The 20,892-nt window shown below is 41.1% G+C and overlaps 1 protein-coding gene across 2 annotated transcripts in view; it reads left to right on the top strand.

Annotated features, from left to right (window-relative positions):
* LOC122934721 (myelin and lymphocyte protein-like) overlaps positions 1–20,892 on the top strand; it is a 199,767-nt gene that overhangs the window by 159,000 nt on the left and 19,875 nt on the right. For both annotated transcript variants that reach the window (XM_044290386.1, XM_044290387.1), the window contains exon 3: positions 12,240–12,410. In XM_044290386.1, the coding sequence (XP_044146321.1) occupies positions 12,240–12,410 (171 nt within the window). The remainder of the gene's footprint in view (positions 1–12,239; positions 12,411–20,892) is intronic.

Here is a 20,892-nt window from a genome sequence, read left to right on the forward strand (position 1 = left end):
CATTTCATGTTTTCTTGCCTTTTCACTTGTTGACACCCTTGCCTTTCTGCTGGTTGTGTCATTACTAATAGGCTATCTCCACCCTTATGTCAAATATTTCTTCTCCTATCTATGTTCTTCGTGCCTTGTAATCTGAACTGTAGCTCAGATTGGATTTAAAGATATTCTTTCTCATGATTCTACCTTGCCACATCTGGATAATATTTCCCAATCTGCAATGTCATCTGCGAAGCCTTTCATTGTATTAGAGGGACTTTCCATGACAAATGGGTATCTCTTTCAAAAACTCAACATAATTATAGAAAACTTTTTTTTTTTTTTTTGAATTGATGACTTTTTTTCTCTCTTCCATTTCAGCAGTACTGTCACAGCACTCCAGCTGCTGTGAAACTACAACTCCCAGCATGCAAACTAATCCAGCAGTTATTCTAAGGCTACTTTCACACTAGCGTTCGGGGCTCCGCTTGTGAGTTCTGTTTGAAGGCTCTCACAAGCGGCCCCAAACGCATCTGTACAGCCCCAATGCATTCTGAGTGGATGCGGATCCGCTCAGAAAGCATCAGTCTGGCACCATTTGTCCTCCGCTCCGCTCAGCAGGCGGACACCCGAACGCTGCTTGCAGCATTCGGGTGTCCGCCTGGCCATGCGGAGCCAAACGGATCCGTCCAGACTTACAATGTAAGTCAATGGAGACAGATCCGTTTGAAGTTGACACAATATGGCGCAATTTCAAACGGATCCGTCCCCCATTGACTTTCAATGTAAAGTCTGGACGGATCCGTCTGACTAACTTTCACACTTAGAATTTTTTCTTAAAGATAATGCAGACGGATCCGCTCTGAACGGATCCCATCGTCTGCATTATAGGAGCGGATCCGTCTGGGCAGACACCAGACGGATCCGCTCCGAACGCAAGTGTGAAAGTAGCCTAACTCTAACAGAAGTGAAAGGAGGATTCTGGGAGTTGTTCCGGAGGTTGCAGACCCTTGATGTAGATAATCTATTGTTAATTTGCTGTTGGTGTGATGAGAAGAGGTTATCTACAAAGTAATCCTCATTATAACAGTAGATATAGAATTGTGATAACAGTATGACAGCTTGATTGTTCTCTTGCTAGCCCTAGATAAAGAGCATTGAACTGTTTAATGTACAGTGCTGTAATTGAGTCACCCCCCATCCCCACTCCCAACAGATATGATGGGATATGAGCTACTAATGTCATACCTCCCAAGTGTCCCTCTTTTGGAGGGACAGTCCCTTATTTGGACCTTAAATATCCCTCTTTTTGACCTAAGGAATTAGTGCATAAATGTGCATTAATAAATTTACTAAATTTCTCCTTACTATACTATCTGTATGGTTTCTACCTGTATATTATGCCATAACTTCATTATTTGGTGCAAATTGGACCTTAAAGGGAACCTGTCACCGGGATTTTGTGTATAGAGCTGAGGACATGTGTTGCAGATGGCCACTAGCACATCCGCAATATCCAGTCCCCATAGCTCTGTGTGCTTTTATTGTGTAAAAAAACCGATTTGATACATATGCAAATTAACTTTGAGAGCTTGAAAATATGACTCTTCTATGGTCACACAAGTAAGATATGACTCTCATGTTAATTTGCATAAAAGGCGGGAAGTACAAAAATGCACAATACGTATTGAATTAGTCTGCAATTAGTCTGAAATTAAAAGTGTAATTTATATGTTTAGGGTAGCACAATGAACATTTAGAGACGCTCAGTGAGGGTAGCATAGGAGAGGTGACAGGTTCCCTTTAAAATAAATGGATATTGAAGCGCAAGAGAAAAAATTGTGCCAGGGGCTCCACATGCTGTAAAAAAATAAAGGAACTTATACTCACCGATCCCCAGCTGCTGCAGTTGTGATGGGGGTCAGTTAGAGGCATGGCCTAGTATGAAAACAAGGGCCGTGATGCATGCCGGCATATATTGTCCATCTTTGCCATTTTTAAAAGTTGGGAGGTATGTAATGGGTGTGACAAACCATCAAACCAATGGAATTTGGCAGTGTCGGACTGGGGTGCCTAGGGCCCACCAGTAAAATTTATTTTGGGGGCCTACCACACGAATACATTCAAATAATACCTGCTCACACAGCTACCAGATGACTATATATGGGGGTCCCTTCAGCAACTTTGAGAAGATAGGTGTAAAAAGGATACTGGCAGCTTTCCTCGAATCTCTACCTAGAAGTAATCTCAGCTCTGATCGTGTCTAGAATAATACACTGGGTAGATTCTTTAATAATATATCAGTTTTTTTTTATATGAACATAGGCTGGTTGAGGGTCTGTACATTGAATATATGTAAGACTACTGTGTTATGTGCCACTTGTGCAGGGGGTGGGAGACTAGGGGCGCATCGGGGTATTCACCTGTGGGCCAGTCCGAGCCTGCTAGCTGGGCCAAACTTATACCTTGATGAATGCAGTTTTAGCAGTGCAGTAGGACCGGGGAAGGTACAGATGTAGTAGAGTTAACACTCATGATTTATGAGACGTGTTAGCTAAACTAAATGCATTAAGCAAACACCTTCAATTGCTTTTCAATGGCTTTTTTTTTCTAGATAACGTGATGAGTTAAGAGCTGGAGTGTGTACTTAGAAATTTTATTAACAGGGCAAATATCAAAACAACCCCCCTTCCCCCGCCCCTGTCCCTCCATCCTTGACTTTACAAATAATCCAATGCTTTGCCCTCAGCAGGATCATGACTTTGGTTTTGTAGAAGAGTCATGATGGATAACACTGATCACACTAGGCTCAAACTGGCCCACAGGGAAACAGGTGAATCCCAAGGTGGGCCCCTGAACAAGGGTGGGCCCCCAGTCCCCCGCCTTTTACACAAGTTGCACATGGCACAGTAGATTCGCTGCACTACATACAAATAAGCAGCTCATCCAGGCTATGGTCCCTTTCACACGGGCGAGATTTCCCCGCGGGTGCAATGCGTGAGGTGAACGCATTGCACCCGCACTGAATCCAGAGCATTCATTTCTATGGGGCTGTGCACATGAGCGGTGATTTTCACGCATCACTTGTGCGTTGCGTGAAAATCGCAGCATGCTCCTCTTTGTGCGTTTTGCACGCAACACAGGCCCCATAGAAGTGAATGGGGCTGTGTGAAAATCACGAGCATCCGCAAGCAAGTGCGGATGCGGTGCGATTTTCACGCATGGCTGCTAGGAGATGATTGGGATGGTGACCCGATCATTATTATTTTCCCTTATGACATGGTTATAAGGGAAAATAATAGCATTCTTAATACTGAATGCATAGTACAATAGGGCTGAAGGGGTTAAAAAATAATAATAATATTTAACTCACCTTAATCTACTTGTTCGCACAGCCAGGCTTCTCTTCTGTCTTCATCTTTGCTGTGCAGGAAAAGGACCTTTGATGACGTCACTATGCTCATCACATGGTCCGTCACATGATCCATCACAGCGGTAAAAAAAGATCATGTGATGGACCATGTGATGAGCCCAGTGACATCATCAAAGGTCCTTTTCCTGTGCACAGCAAAGATGAAGACAGAAGAGAAGCCGGGCTGCGCGAACAAGTGGATTAAGGTGAGTTATTTTTTTTAAAAATTTTTTAACCCCTCCAACCCTATTGTACTATGCATTCTGTATTAAGAATGCTATTATTTTCCCTTATGACCATGTTATAAGGAAAAATAATAAAATCTACACAACACCTAACCCAAACCCGAACTTCTGTGAAGAAGTCTGGGTTTGGGTCTGGGAACCAAACATGCAGATTTTTCTCACGAGCGTGCAAAACGCATTACAATGTTTTGCACTCGTGCAGAAAAATTGCGCATTTTCCCACGACGCACCCGCATCTTATCCGGGCCAAAAACATGACGCCCGTGTGAAAGAGGACTATGCGTTCATATTAAAAACTGGGTCAATTATTTAGGACTACCCAGTTTAATATTGGGTGGTGAAGAAGACTTTTAGGCACAGAGGCAGGCCAACCAAAGTCATCTTTTATCAGGGACATCTGGAAGTCGCTGCAGGGGCTTCATAATGAATCATTTTGAGCATCTTGCTGCTGTGTGAACAGGTAATATTTCCATGTAGCTGTACATTTTGCCCCCAGAATGAATTTTACTGGTGGGTCCTAGGCACCCCAGTCTGAAACTAGACCACGTTGACTAAGGCTATTTTCAGCAGAGGATCTCAAAACTGGAAAAATAAAACATTTTCGTCTGGTCCTCATGCATTCTGAATGGAAAGAGATCAGTTTAGGATGCATCAGGATGTCTTCCGTTCTGGCATCATTCTGTATTAGGACTGGACACAAAACGGCTGCAAGCTGCGGTTTTGTGTCTGGTCATAAAAACGTAAAAAACGGATCCGGCACTGAAAACAATGTAAGTCAATGGTGATGGATCCGTTTTTTTTGGAGCCCAAAAAAATGGATCATCACCCATTGGCTTTCAATGTATTTAGTGACGGATCCGTATTTTTCTGTTTTGATTTTACACAACTGCATCCAAACGGAATAGATGCATCCTGATGTGCAAAATTAAAACAGATCTGTTTAATTCCAGTATTGAGATCCTCTGTCGGATCTTAATACCGGAATTAACAACGTATGAAAGTAGCCTTAATTGGTTCATCAAATTTCTACTTTTTTCAGATAGGATAGCACAGCATGCCTTACTATTCTGACTGCCACTCAGCAATTGGAAACCTGATGGAAAGGAACAAACAGATGTGTGAACAGAACCTATGAGTGCACCTAAAATAATCAGTATTTTTTCCAATAAGGCTCCTTTCACACTTGCGTTAGCCGCCGGAACAGCCTGCTGGAAAAGGCTGCCGCAAGTGTGAAGGTAGCCTTACCTGGGCAGGTGGTGAAACATAAGTTCTCTTCTAATTCATGCCTGTCTCCTGCTGCCAGAATCACTGACTCAGGGGGGATTAATGAAGTCACAAACACAAAAGAAGTCACGGATTACATTCTTACTCTTACCCACCCCTGATTCCTTTTGGCAGTAGTCATTATTACACCACCACCCTTAACTTCTCTTTTTTTAGTTTTCCAATTACATTCATTGTCTACCCGCTCCTTTCTTTACTTGGTTGGGTGGTTCCATTTTTCACATCTGTGTTCATCGAGGTGTGACATGAATTTCCAAAATACTTTACATGCTATTTCTTGACTAAGGGTTAGTCTGTATACAGTCAGATGGGCATGTATGAGAGTAGTTGTAATTTTCTTCTCATAGCCATGCATTGTTTTTTACCCTATGAACTTTCTACAGTGGGTGGAATTCTCCATTAGGGCATTATACCAAATGTATCAAGAGTTGCAGGTTGTTTGTTAAATTTGGCGGACCTATAAACACTTTTGTCTAGAAATGCTACCTTTTTTATTACCACACCCTACTGGAGTAAGGCTACTATCACACTAGTGAATTTGCTGGGTCAGGCAGTGTTTTTTTCCGGTATTGAGACCCTATGATGGATCTCAATACTGGAAAATATTAACGCGAGTGTGAAAGTAGCCTAACTTTGCTACTTTTAACAAAAGTCACACTGATATACCTGGAATGAAGCTACCCTCAACCACACTCCCCATCCACTTTCAAAACTGGTTTGAATGGTGTAAAAATGCGCTTGTAAGACCAAAAAAGTCGCAAAACCCAAAACGGAGCCGGAGAACGGAAAGGCGAAACGGTGATGTGAACGAGGCCTTAATCTAAAATGTATAGAAAAATATACTTTTAAAACCACTGTCTGTTCTGTATGTATTTAAGACCCCTCTGCTCTGGATAGTTAAAGGGAATGTGCCACAGAAATGTTTTTCTGCCAGTTAAAACCAGATAAAAAACACTTTTCCTATTTTAATTTTCAGCTTACAGAAATTTTTATTCTGTTTCCTGAACATGATTATGGGGGCAGCCATCTTGCCTGAGCTGTTCTTAACAACATTTAGAAAGCATTAAGAAAACTTTTTATGGCAGCCTGATGGGCCATAGACATAATGGACAGGGTGGGGACCCTATTGATTTCTATGGGATCGTTTTCTAGGTCTGCTCTGTGACCTGTGCAGAGGTCAGGAGGGAGATGATACCCTGTAAGCCCTGACAACTACCTACTGTGAATGGTGTATTCTGTGTTATCTGTGTATATACAGTCAGGTCCATAAATATTGGGACATCGACACAATGCTAACATTTTTGGCTCTATACCCAACCACAATGGATTTGAAATGAAACATGTGCTTTAACTGCAGACTGTCAGCTTTAATTTGAGGGTATTTACATCCAAATCAGGTGAACGGTGTAGGAATTACAACATATGTGCCTCCCACTTATTAAGGAACCAAAAGTAATAGGACAATTGGCTTCTCAGCTGTTCCATGGCCAGGTGCGTGTTATTCCCTCATTATCCCAATTACAATGAGCAGATAAAAGGTCCAGAGTTCATTTCAAGTGTGCTATATGCATTTGGAATCAGTTGCTGTCAACTCTCAAGATGAGATCCAAAGAGCTGTCACTATCAGTGAAGCAAGCCATCATTAGGCTGAAAAAACAAAACAAACCCATCAGAGAGATAGCAAAAACATTAGGCTTGGCCAAAACAACTGTTTGGAACATTCTTAAAAAGAAGAAACGCACCGTGAGCTCAGCAACACCAAAAGACCTGGAAGACCACGGAAAACAACTGTGGTGGATAACCGAATAATTCTTTCCCTGGTGAAGAAAACACCCTTCACAACAGTTGGTCAGATCAAGAACACTCTCCAGGAGGTAGGTGTATGTGTGTCAAAGTCAACAATCAAGAAAAGACTTCACCAGAGTAAATACAGAGGATTCACCATCAGATGTAAACCATTGGTGAGCCTCAAAAACAGGAAGGTCAGATTAGAGTTTGCCAAATGACATCTAAAAAAGCATTCACAGTTCTGGAACAACATCCTATGGACAGATGAGACCAAGATCAACTCGTACTAGAGTGATGGGAAGAGAAGAGTATGGAGAAGGAAAGGAACTGCTCATGAACCTATTCATACCACCTCATCAGTGAAGCATGTTGGTGGTAGTGTCATGGCGTGGGCATATATGGCTGCCAATGAAACTGGTTCTCTTGTATTTATTGATGATGTGACTGCTGACAAAAGCAGAAGGATGAATTTTCAAGTGTTTCGGGCAATATTATCTGCTCATATTCAGCCAAATGCTTCAGAACTCATTGGACAGCGCTTCACAGTGCAGATAAAAAATGACTCAAAGCATACTGCAAAAGCAACAAAAGAGTTTTTTAAGGGAAAGAAGTGGAATGTTATGCAATGGCCAAGTCAATCACCTGACCTGAATCCGATTGAGCATGCATTTCACTTGCTGAAGACAAAACTGAAGGGAAAATGCCCCAAGAACAAGCAGGAACTGAAGACAGTGGCAGTAGAGGCCTGGCAGAGCATCACCAGGGATGAAACCCAGCGTCTGGTGATGTCTATGCGTTCCAGACTTCAGGCTGTAATTGACTGCAAATATTTGCAACCAAGTATTAAAAAGTGAAAGTTTGATTTATGATTATTATTATGTCCTATTACTTTTGGTCCATTAAAAAGTGGGAGGCACATATGAAAACTGTTGTAATTCCTACACCGTTCACCTGATTTGGCTGTAACTACCCTACCTACCCTCAAATTAAAGCTGACAGCCTGCAGTTGAAGCATATCTTGTTTGTTTCATTTCAAATCCATTGTGGTGGTGTGTAGAGCCACAAATGTTAGAATTGTGTCAATGTCCCAATATTTATGGACCTGACTGTAAGTAATATGTATCATTCAAATCCTGCCTGTGATGATAAGCTGATAACTGCAGTAAAGTGATCAGTACAGACCAAGAAGTGGCGCCTATTAGTGTTAATGGCCAGTACGAAAACTGTAGGATTTTGTTTATTTTTAAATATAGATATTGACATGAAAAAATAAAAATAACATAATCTCTTTAAAAAAATGATCAACAATAGATCATTTGATACGTTGACACATTCCTTTTACATCACCACTTGACCTAGCTCTCCAATTAAACACAGGATTCCCCTTTTTTACATCTGCCACTCCAGATGTAAGTATCTCTATTCCAATCTCTTTTGTCTCAGTCTAAATACATCACTAAGGATTCCCTCATTCTTGGGAGCTCTATGTCTTCCTCCAAAACTCAGTTTTGAGACCTCAAGGTAAAGTGTCTCCAACTTATAAATCCACTCCACTTCCTTGTCATTTATATTTTTGATGGGATTTTCACTACTTCATTAATTTTTTACCAATTCCAATTGCAAAAATCTTATACCTCTTGGATCTTTTCCATTACACTTTTTAAAATGTAATGGTATACTGTGAGTTTCCAAGCCAAAAATGTTGGGAAATGAGAACCAACCTTGTCATCCATTGTAAACCTTGTCTTAGAACTACTATGTAGATCAATAAACCACAATAAACTGTTATTGTGCAATAATGAAAAATACCTGGTGCAACATCTAATCACCCTTATCTTTATAACCTTCCATATATAAGCACTTCCACAATAACAGTACAAATTACAGAACCCACTCTCTCTGGTGACACAATCTCCTGAGATTTCAATATGGACAGTGAGTTGCCAAGCCATACTTTATTTTAGTACTTTAGTAACTTTAGCATATACAGTATATATTAGCTGTTGTAAGGGCATAGAAACATGTGTGGATACCTTATAAATGTAGAGCAATTAAAGCCCTCTTGTTTCAGTAAAAAAAGTTTATTAGCATAACATAAAGTACACATAATATACATGTATGTGGTATCCCCATATTCATAACTAGAGCCATACAGTAAGCTTACCTACTTACTTAGGGAATGGAATGTCTAACCTCTATTTTTCCTCCAGTTAGAACCAAATAGATAGCTGCCTTACATCTGATGGCATTAGAGGCAGAGCTTGTTAAGATCTCATTTGCATCCCTTCCAAACCAAATAGTGACACATATCTTTTTCCTAATCTGATTTTATTTTCTGTTTGTAGATTTTTTTTTAACTCTATTTTCTGAACTGAACATGATTAGGGAGGCGGCCATCTTGCCTGAGCTGTTATTAACAGCATTTCAAAATATTATTTTCAGCAGCCACCATGGGCCATAGACAGAATGGTCAGGAGGTGAGTAGGAATGAGTGAATCCGTTCTTTCATTTGAACGAATTCGCCGTCTGTGAGGCTGTACAGATGATTCCCTATCCTGGTGGCAGACTGACATAGCCGCACTTCTCGCAAGGCCATGACAATCTGGCACATGCACCTTTGATGTGAGCATTGGTACATGTGAGGATGATCTGCCTGCAAATATAAATCAGCGATTGTGCACACAAATTCATGTCGATTGGGGGGTTGGCTCTTCCGGATCCATGGGTGTATTTCTTAGCCACCCAACTTCAACATATGAGGGACTGAGGAAGGGAGGAGGGAGATACTCACAAAAGACCAGGTGCTCACTCCACGGATCCACCCAAATCCAGATAAAATGATGCAAAAAGTATGAATAGTAGGAGGGCACTCAAAATATCCTGGACCACCAGGAAACAAATGTCTATTACCGCATTTAATATAAAGAATGTCTATTACCACATTTAATATAAAAAATTAAAATAGTACATACATGAAATAAAATGTAATATAATACGGTACAGACGTGGTGTAAATGTGCCCACGTGGGCATAAAACGCCTAGATGCAATACAAGCAAGCAATACAGTGGTACCACGCAATTGGTGTAGTAGCCGCTCTAGCAAGATGTGGACTAAGTCCTGAGTAGGTAATCTGGATCCCAATGTGTTGTTCTCTGGGAATCTATATTGCTTCTGGTCTATAAACTAGACCGCACTGCCATAGGTAGTGTAGCGATGGTATATCAATGAATATAGCCCATGGGGCAAAGTACATTACCCCTCTTCCTTTATTGCTTGGCAGGGATGGATGGATAATAGTCCTTGCTTCGCCGCCCGGACTCGCCTCGGTGTCCCGTGTGGTCTCTAGGTCTGATACGCGGCGTCCCACGTGACCTGGTGGCACACCACGTGATACACGCAGCTCGTAGGGAACAGCTTAATTAATGCTGTGTTGGGTCCTAGAGTCCGGACCATGCGATTGTCCACAAATACAGTCGATAAGGAACCAGGGGGCTACCTGTTGGTATGAGCACCTTAGGAACTCTCTATACAAAGTTAGATTGGATGTGACCCCATTTGTTTGGCAGATCCTCCACATATCCCAATACACAATCACTGAACCCAGAAAGGTAACGGTGGCCAGAACGTTATATATGGCTCACAAGCTGATTGCCCAGCATTGGCTAAATGAGTGTAGTCCTAGTAGAACCGAATATATAGCCAAGATTAACCGACGAATCTATTTGGAACGACAGGTTTATAGGAAGAGGGGTGCTATGACCAAATTTGAGAAACTACCGTATGGACTCCTTGGATTGACGCCCCAGGGCTGGCATCCAGGGAACTCCAGAGATACCGTCTGGGACTAGTGTGAGGGGTACTAATGCCTGATGTGTGTAGCTGGATCTGTGATTGGCGGTCTCTTGCAGGATTTAGGGAATGTGTCTCCACTATTCAATAAGAGGAAGTTGTGTCTGATGACAAAATGCAATTTTACCCACAGGATCAAAGATTCAACGCAGTATTGTTGAGAGTGCTGTAGGAAAGGAGCATGTATTTGTCACAAAGACATGATGGTGGGGTCGGGTGGAGGGGAATGTGGAGGATGGAGAGCATCATCAAGATGTTATGAGGGGGGAGGGTATGGGGGTGTTGGGGTTTTGGGTTTGTAAAATTTAAAATATGTTAATAAAAAATTACTTAATAAAAAAAAAAAAATCATGTGGATTCGTACACAGATCACTCACAGTAATGGCACATGCGTAAGATTATGGGGGCTGCACGGGTTATGCAACGCTATAATCAAGCATGTCCAGAGCTGTGGGGATGCTTTCTTGCTAGTGTAAAATTTGTTCAGATGAAGAAATTGCATTGCCCCTCTGAAGTATATGCAGTTCTGTTTATAACTGCCTGAATTCAGCCTATGGCCAGTTTCATCCATTTCATCCAAAATGATATGATCTTTGGGGTTTTGATAACGTTGAATACTATATAAATGTATTTTAAACATGCCATTTGTAACTGTTTGAGTACAAAGCACACATTAATGCATTCATATGTCATCGGTATTTCACCAGTATAATACCACCAGCATGTAGCCTGCTTTATATACCCATTTCAAAGGGCCTGTCTTATTGGGGTACAATACTGATGACACATGTATGGTATAGGATTCATAACTATGGATGCATTATGGAATCTATATTTAGTATATTAAGGCACATTCTTGTAAATGTAAAACTGGGGAAATATAATCCTCACTCTTTATTCTAGGTTGAGTTAATAATTAAAAAAACATGAAATGCCAGAAAGGTTTATACAACTGTATGAAAAACAGACAAGAATTAGAAAATATGTGCAAATACTGCAAAATATATAATAATTATATAATAAAATACTGTTCTACGGGCTGCACTTAAGACATCAAAAGCAACTAGAACTAAAGAATAGGATGTGACCTGACTTAAAATCCTAATTTCATGGCAACAGATCCTGTAGGGTTAAAAAGTAACAAGTATCCCATTAAAATTGAGTTTCAGGTTAAAGGTAGATGTTTAACTAGGAGTATTTGCATTTCTTGATAAAATTTCACAAGGCACTTCCATAATAGTTTCTTTATTACCTGACAACAAGTCTAGCAGGATCATATTTAGCTTTCCGCTCTTCTGATCCATCAGAAAGAGAGAGAGAGAAAAAAATAAATAAAATGGATCCTGTAAAAAAAACAGATCCTGTTGCATCAGTTAGGGCTTATTCACACGGTCGTTGTGGTTCCTTTCTGTGCATTGGGGTCTGCAATTTGCGGCCCCCAATGCACATGCAACGTCCGTGCAGCAGCCGGGACGGATCCAGACACATTCAACTTGAATGGGTCCGTGATCTGTCCGTTCCACAAAAAAATAGAACACATTCTATTTTATTGCGGAACGGAAGCACTTGGTAGTGAGTAGCAGCTCATATTTTAATTCGAATAATTATCAGAATAAACAATTGTTTTCATCCCATTCATATTTCTTTACAGTTTCTTTAAATGTCCCTTTCATTTCGTTGCAGGTTTTTGGTGGTCTAGTTTGGACTTTGGTAGCTTCTACTACATTGTATTCTGGTTCACTACTTCAAGGATGGGTCATGTTTGTTTCTGTCACTTTATTTGTATGTACGACCATTCTTCTGTTCTTGTACCTTGTGGGAGCTCACGGAGGAAGATCTACATGGACAACCCTGGTAAGATATGAACTTCGAAAACTGGGTTGACATCACATTTTTCACATCCTTTTAATGTGTACAAAAAAACATATACAGTACAGACCAAAAGTTTGGACACACCTTCTCATTCAAAGAGTTTTCTTTATTTTCATGACTATGAAACTTATAGATTCACACTGAAGGCATCAAAACTATGACTTAACACATGTGGAATTATATACATAACAAAAAAGTGTGAAACAACTGAAAATATGTCATATTCTAGGTTCTTCAAAGTAGCCACCTTTTGCTTTGATTACTGCTTTGCACACTCTTGGCATTCTCTTGATGAGCTTCAAGAGGTAGTCACCTGAAATGGTCTTCCAACAGTCTTAAAGGAGTTCCCAGAGGTGCTTAGCACTTGTTGGCCATTTTGCCTTCACTCTGCGGTCCAGTTCACCCCAAACCATCTCGATTGGGTTCAGGCCCGGTGACTATGGAGGCCAGGTCATCTGGCGCAGCACCCCATCATTCTCCTTCATGGTCAAATAGCCCTTAAACAGCCTGGAGTCACATCCAATGTCACATCCAATGTAACTTCGTATAGAGAGTTCCTAAGGTGCTGATACCAACAGGTAGCCCCTGGATCCTTATCGACTGTATTTGTGGACAATCGCATGGTCCGGACTCTAGGACCCAACACAGCATTAATTAAGCTGAACAATTGTCCTGTTGAAAAATAAATGATGGTCCAACTAAACGCAAACCGGATGGAATAGCATGCCGCTGCAAGATGCTGTGATAGCCATGCTGGTTCAGTATGCCTTCAATTTTGAATAAATCCCCAACAGTGTCACCAGCAAAGCACCCCCACACCATCACAACTCCTCCTCCATGCTTCACGGTGGGACCAAGCATGTAGAGTCCATCCGTTCACCTTTTCTGCGTTGCACAAAGACACGGTGGTTGGAACCAAAGATCTCAAATTTGGACTCATCAGACCAAAGCACAGATTTCCACTGGTCTAATGTCCATTCCTTGTGTTCTTTAGCCCTAACAAGTCTCTTCTGCTTGTTGCCTGTCCTTAGCAGTGGTTTTCTAGCCAATATTCTACCATGAAGGCCTGATTCACACAATCTTCTCTTAACAGTTGTTCTGGAGATGTGTCTGCTGCTAAAACTCTGTGTGGCATTGACCTGGTCTCTAATCTGAGCTGCTGTTAACCTGCGATTTCTGAGGCTGGTGACTCGGATGAACTTATCCTCCGCAGCAGAGGTGACTCTTGGTCTTCCTTTCCTGGGGCAGTCCGCATGTGAGCCAATTTTTTTTGTAGCGCTTGATGGTTTTTGTGACTGCACTTGGGGACACTTTCAAAGTTTTCCCAATTTTTCGGACTGACTGACCTTCATTTCTTAAAGTAATGATGGCCACTCGTTTTTCTTTACTTAGCTGCTTTTTTCTTGCCATAATACAAATTCTAACAGTCTATTCAGTAGGACTATTAGCTGTGTATCCACCTGACTTCTCTACAACGCAACTGATGGTCCCAACCCCATTTATAAGGCAAGAAATCCCACTTATTAAACCTGACAGGGCACACCTGTGAAGTGAAAACCATTTCAGGTGACTACCGCTTGAAGCTCATCAAGAGAATGCCAATAGTGTGCAAAGCAGTAATCAAAGCAAAAGGGGGCTACTTTGAAAAACCTAGAATATGACATATTTTCAGTTGTTTCACACTTTTTTTGTTATGTATATAATTCCACATGTGTTAATTCATAGTTTTGATGCCTTCAGTGTGAATCCACAATTTTCATAGTCATGAAAATAAAGAAAACTCTTTGAATGAGAAGGTGTGCCCAAACTTTTGGTCTGTACTGTACATTAATGGAAGCCTCAGACAGATGCGATACAGTGGCATCCATTCACCATAGAGTTTCATTGTAAATAAAAAAAATGTAAAAAGTATACGTCAATTATAAGGATGGCCAAACTACAGGTCAAAGTTTGGGTTCGGGACCTAAACTTGACCCCGAACCCAGACCCCATTAAAGTTAATGGAGATCCAAACTTCACTTTATTATTTTCCGTTATAACATGGTTATAATGGAAAATAATAGCATTTTTGAGACAGAATGCTAAATAAAATGGACATTCAGGGGTTAAAAATAATAAATAAAACCTCACCTTATCCACTTGATCTCGCAGTCGGTATCCTTCTGGTATTCTTCTTTCTGCAGGACCTGCAAAAGGACCTGCGGTGACGTCACCGCAGGTCCTTCTATCTTCATTCAGCAGGACCTGCAATGACGTCAACGCACTCACCATGTCATCGCAGGTCCTTTTGCAGTCCGGGTTTGGGTCCGCTCAATCCTAACGTTAATGTATACTTTTTTTTACCTGACTCTGCAGGATAGAAAAGCGCAACGTTCTACGCTTATGTAACCTTTTTCTTCCTAACATATACGTCACACTGATGGCAAAAATGTAATGTGAACCTACCCTAAACAAATGATAAAACCTGTTCCTGCTCCTGAGGTACCTGAACCTTTGCTGCTGATTTCTGTTTATAATATCTTTAAATGATCACAGGTATCAACCATGATGTGCTGGACAACAATGATTACTATAGTTTTATCTACTAAGGTCCTAAAGGGGTTATCCAAGACTATAAAATGCTCCCCATATGCTGGGCCCCTCACAATGAATATACTTACCTGGCCCCCCGCTTCCTGTGCCGCTCCTAGTCCCCTGACCGCCGCAGCTGCTTCTCCCTGTGCGTGGATGAAAACATCCAGTGGATGTGTGGATGAAAACATCGGGGGTGATGCTAGGGAGGCTCATCCCCGTCACTGCCTTTGGCTGCTCCTCCCAACACCGGATGTGGTGGTGCGGGAACCAGGAGCAGCGCAGGGAGTGGGGAGCCAGGAAAGTATATTCATCCGTGAATGTTCAGAATTCCATGGAAAAATCCATGAATGAATACGAGCTTCAAAATCATAACAAATAAGTAAAAAAAAAAAAGTTTAAATCACTCCCTTTTTCTAGAATGAACAATAAATACATAAATAACAAAATATATAAACACCATGGGTATCACCGCAACTGAATACGCCCGTACTCTTAAAATATAGAAATATTTTTTCAAAGCGGCGAATAGCGTAATGGAAAAAAGGGTCAAAATTGCCAATTTGCTATTTTTTCATTGCTTCTCTTTCTCAAAAAAAGTTATAAAATGTGATCAAAAAGTCACACACACTTAAAAATGGTATTAATAAAAACTATAGATTGTCCTGCAAAAATTGAACCCCCACACAGTTCAGTAGATATAACTACAAAAAAATTATGGGGGTCAGAATATAGTGATGTAAAAAAAATTTTTTTTTTTTTAAGTTAAATTTTTTTTTTACACCATTTAGACATATACCTATACATATGTGGTATCGTTGTAATAGTACTGACCCATAGAATGAAGGGCACAGGTCAGTTTTGCCAACAGAATGCTGTAGGAACAAAATCCGTAAATCGGTGGCGTAATTGCATTTTTTTTTCAATTCCACCCCATTTGGAATATTTTTCCCACTTCCCACTACATTGTAGGCCATATTAAATGGTGTCATTAGAAAGTACAACTTGTCCCGCAAAAAATAAGCCCTCATACAGCTATGTGAATGAAAAAATAAAAAAAAGCTCAAGGAAGATAGGGAAGAAAAATGAAAATGCAAAAAAAAAACTCCAGTATCCTAATAGTTAAATTCTTATTAAACTGATAAAAATATAGCTTAAATCAGTGTTTATGAGCTGTCAGGGAACTAGAGATAAGGGTTACAGATTGAGCTGTCAGAGTGTCTCACTTACAGATTCACTGAGGAGGAGAAAGAAAAGTCTGCAGATACAGTGAAACCAGGCCTCCCAAGTGTCCCTCTTTTGGAGGGACAGTCCCTCTACTTGACCCAAGTCCCTCTGTCCCTCTTTCCTCATGAATGTCCCTCTTTTTGATCTGAGGTATATATTTTCATGATTGCATTTACAATATTGATCCAGAAAGTGTTTGGCTGGTTCCTATGTCCATGTTAGAGCCATCCTTGTATATTATTTCAATATTTGATGCAATCTGGATTTTAAATTGTGTTTTTGACTGTGCATTTATAATGTGGAACATTAGTAGGGGATATGTGAACCTAAAGGGTGAGGCTTTATTGTTAAAAGGACATAATGTAATCTTACCAAAGGAGTTTCTCATATAAAACACACCTAACAGCAGATAAGTTGGTTTCCCTCCAAACAATGTGTGCATAAGAAAGAAGACATTAGTACACAGAATATGTGAATAGATACAGTATGTCACCTGAATGGTTTATTCGGCCCTTCCTTTCAACTGAATGTCCATAATAGAGTGTACCTGCAGAAGTTCTGTATAGCATCAATACATGGCATCTATGTGTAAAAAATCCATATACAAGTAGTAAGTGATATCAAATGAAAAGCCTAACCCCACTTAAAACCTAGAAATGAATGTGTATAAACATCACTATATTCACAGCACAAAAAGTTTAGACTTTGGCTACTTTCACACTTGCGTTCAGAGCGGATCCTATAATGCAGACGATGGGATCCGTTCAGAACGGATCCGTCTGCATTATAGTTTAGAAAAAATTGTGTGAAAAGTTGCTCAGACAGATCCGTCCAGACTTTACATTGAAAGTCAATGGGGGACGGATCCGTTTGAAAATTGAGCCATATTGTGTCAACTTCAAACGGATCCGTCCCCATTGACTTACATTGTAAGTCTGGACGGATCTGTTTGCCTCCGCACGACCAGGCGGACATCCGAACGCTGCAACCACTGTATGGGCACTCGACAGGGCACAGAAGGCAAGGAGCACCATATGGTTTTTGGAGGGCAGATTTTGCTGGAATGGTCTTTGGGCACCATGTTGCATTTAAAGAGACCCTTAGGTACCCCCACAGTGAAAACCCCCAAAAAGTGACCACATTTTGTAAACTACACCACCCAAGGAATTTTTAAGGGGTGTGGCGAGCACTTCACTCAACAGCTGTTTCATAGAATTGTTAATACTTGGGTGTGAAAATGAAACATGGGCACCACAAAAAAGAAATGAAATCAATATTTAGTACATCCTCCTTTTGCAGAAATTACAGCCTCTAAACGCTTCTTGTAGGTTCCAATGAGAGTCTGGATTCTGGTTGAAGGTATTTTGGACCATTCCTCTTTACAAAAGATCTTTACTTCATTCAGGTTTGATGGCTTCTGAGCATGGACAGCTCTCTTTAAGTCACACCACAGATTTTCAATTATATTCAGGTCTGGGGACTGAGATGGCCATTCCAGAATGTTGTACTTGTTCCTCTGCATAAATGCCTTAGTGGATTCGGGTCATTGTCTTGTTGAAAGATCCAGCCCGGCGCAGCTTTAGCTTTGTCACTGATTCCTGGATATTGGTCTCCAGAATCTGCTGATACTGAGTGGATTCCATGCGTCTCAACTTTGAGAAGATTCCCAGTCCCTGCACTGGCCACACAGCCCCACAGCATGATGGAACCACCACCATATTTTACTGTAGGTAGCAGGTGTTTTTCTTGGAATGCTGTGTTCTTTTTCCTCCATGCATAACGCCCCTTGTTATGGCCAAATAACTCAATTTTAGTTTCATCAGTCCACAGCACATTATTCCAAAATGAAGCTGGCTTGTCCAAATGTGCTTTAGCCCACCTCAAGCGGCACTTTTTGTGCTGTGGGAAGAGAAAAGGCTTCCTCTGCATCACTCTCGCATACAGCATCTCCTTGTGTAAAGTGCGCCAAATGGTTGAACGATGCACAGCGACTCCATCTGCAGCAAGATGATGTTGTAGGTCTTTGGTGCTGGTCTGTGGGTTGACTGACTGTTCTCACCATTCGTCGCTTCTGTCTATCTGAGATTTTTCTTGGTCTGCCACTTCGAGCCTTAACTTGAACTGAGCCTGTAGTCTTCCATTTCCTCAATATGTTCCTAACTGTGGAAACAGACAGCTGAAATCTCTGAGACAGCTTTCTGTATCCTTCCCCTAAACCATGATGGTGAACAATCTTTGTCTTTAGGTCATTTGAGAGTTGTTTTGAGACCCCCATGTTGCTACTCTTCATAGACAATTAAAAGAGGAGGGAAACTTACAATTGACCCCCTTAAATACTCTTTCTCATAATTGGATTCACCTGTGTATGTAGGTCAGGGGTCACTGAGCTTAACAAGCCAATTTAAGTTCCAATTAGTTCTAAAGGTTTTGGAATCAATAAAATGACAACAGTGCCCAAAATTATGCACCTGCCTAATTGTGTTTAACCCCTTAAGGACTTAGGACGTATCGGTACGGCATGGTTCCCGAGTCCTTAAGGACCCATGACGTACCGGTACGTCATGAGTTTAAAATAAGATTGCGGCCGCCCCGGGGGTTAATCCGAACGGGATTTCGGCTGAAATCATTCAGCCGGCATCCTGTCACAACGCCGAGGGGGGTAATGTGACCCCCCCCGTATCGGCGATCGCAGCAAACCGCAGGTCAATTCAGACCTGCGGTTTGCTGCGCTAAATTGCCAGAAATTAAGTTTTATTAACCCCCCTGCACCCCTGAATGATATTATGTGGGCGGGTGGTGCAGGGGGGGTGTCGCAGGCGGTGCGGGAGGTGCGGGAGGCGGGCGGTGCGGGAGGCGGGATCACGATCCCCCGCCCGCCTCCCCTTGAATAATCGTTGGCTTCTAGTGGGTATACCAGGGTGCCAGCACATTGCTGGCACCCTGGTATAAACGGCTGACATCGGTGATGCAATGTCAGCCGTTTAACCCTTTCCATACAGCGGTCCGTACGGACCGCTGTATGGAAAAGGTTAACAGCTCAGGGAGCTCCCTCCCTCTCCCATCGGGGGCTGCTGTGCCTTTGCAGCCCCCCGATGGGAGAGGGAGAGAGCTCCCAGGCAGCCCCCCAAGCCCCGTCCTTACCCTTCCCCGTCTGCAAAGTTCTGAACACTACTGAGCAGACGGGGAAGGTTCCCATGGCAACAGGACGCCTCTCAGGCGTCCTGCTGTCCATGGTGCTGAACAGATCTGTGCTGAAGGCAGAGATCTGTTCAGACAAAGTGGTAAGTAAAATACAGTGCAGTACAATATATATTGTACAGTACTGTATTATACAGACATCAGACCCACTGGATCTTCAAGAACCAAGTGGGTCTGGGTCAAAAAAAAATTTAAAAAAAAAGTGAAAAAAGTTAAGATAAAAAAAAACACATTTATCACTGAATAAAAAAAAAAATATATATATATACACTACACATATTAGGTATCGCCGCGTCCATAACGACCTGATCTATAAAACGGTCATTTTACTTTCCCCGCACGGTGAACGCCATAAAAAAATAATAAAAACTATGAGAAAATTGAAATTTTGCCCACCTTACTTCCCAAAAAAGGTAATAAAAGTGATCAAAAAAGTCGCATGTACGCCAAAATAGTACCAATCAAACCGTCATCTCATCCCGCAAAAATCATACCCTACCCAAGATAATCGCCCAAAAACTGAAAAAACTATGGCTCTTAGACTATGGAAACACTAAAACATGATTTTTTTTGTTTCAAAAATGAAATCATTGTGTAAAACTTAAATAAATAAAAAAAGTATACATATTAGGTATCGACGCGTCCGTATCGACCAGCTCTATAAAAATATCACATGACCGAACCCCTCAGATGACCACCGTAAAAAAATAAAAATAAAAACGGTGTAAAAAAAGCCATTTTTTGCCATCTTACATCACAAAAAGTGTAATAGCAAGCGATCAAAAAGTCATATGCACCCCAAAATAGTGCCAATCAAACAGTCATCTCATCCCGCAAAAAATGAGACCCTACTTAAGATAATTGCCCAAAAACTGAAAAAACTATGGATCTTAGACTATGGAGACACTAAAACATTTTTTTTGTTTTAAAAATGAAATCATTGTGTAAAACTTACATAAATAAAAAAAATGGTATACATATTAGGTATCGCCACGTCCGTGACAACCTGCTCTATAAAATTACCACATGATCTAACCTGTCAGATGAATTTTGTAAATAACAAAAAATAAAAACGTGCCAAAAAATCTATTTCTTGTTACCTTGCCGCACAAAAAAGTGTAATATAGAGCAACCAAAAATCATATGTACCCTAAACTAGTACCAACAAAACTGCCACCCTATCCCGTAGTTTCTAAAATGGGGTCACTTTTATGGAGTTTCTACTCTAGGGGTGCATCAGGAAGGCTTCAAATGGGACATGGTGTCAAAAAATCAGTCCAGCAAAATCTGGCTTCCAAAAACCATACGGCGCACCTTTCCTTCTACGCCCTACTGTGTGCCCGTACAGTAGTTTACGGCCACATATGGGGTGTTTCTGTAAACGGCAGAGTCAGAGCAATAAAGATACAGTCTTGTTTGGCTGTTAAACCTTGCTTTGTTAGTAGAAAAAATGGGTTAAAATGGAAAA

The sequence above is a fragment of the Bufo gargarizans genome, chromosome 4 (genome assembly GCF_014858855.1).
Source record: "Bufo gargarizans isolate SCDJY-AF-19 chromosome 4, ASM1485885v1, whole genome shotgun sequence".
Classification (NCBI taxonomy): domain Eukaryota; kingdom Metazoa; phylum Chordata; class Amphibia; order Anura; family Bufonidae; genus Bufo; species Bufo gargarizans.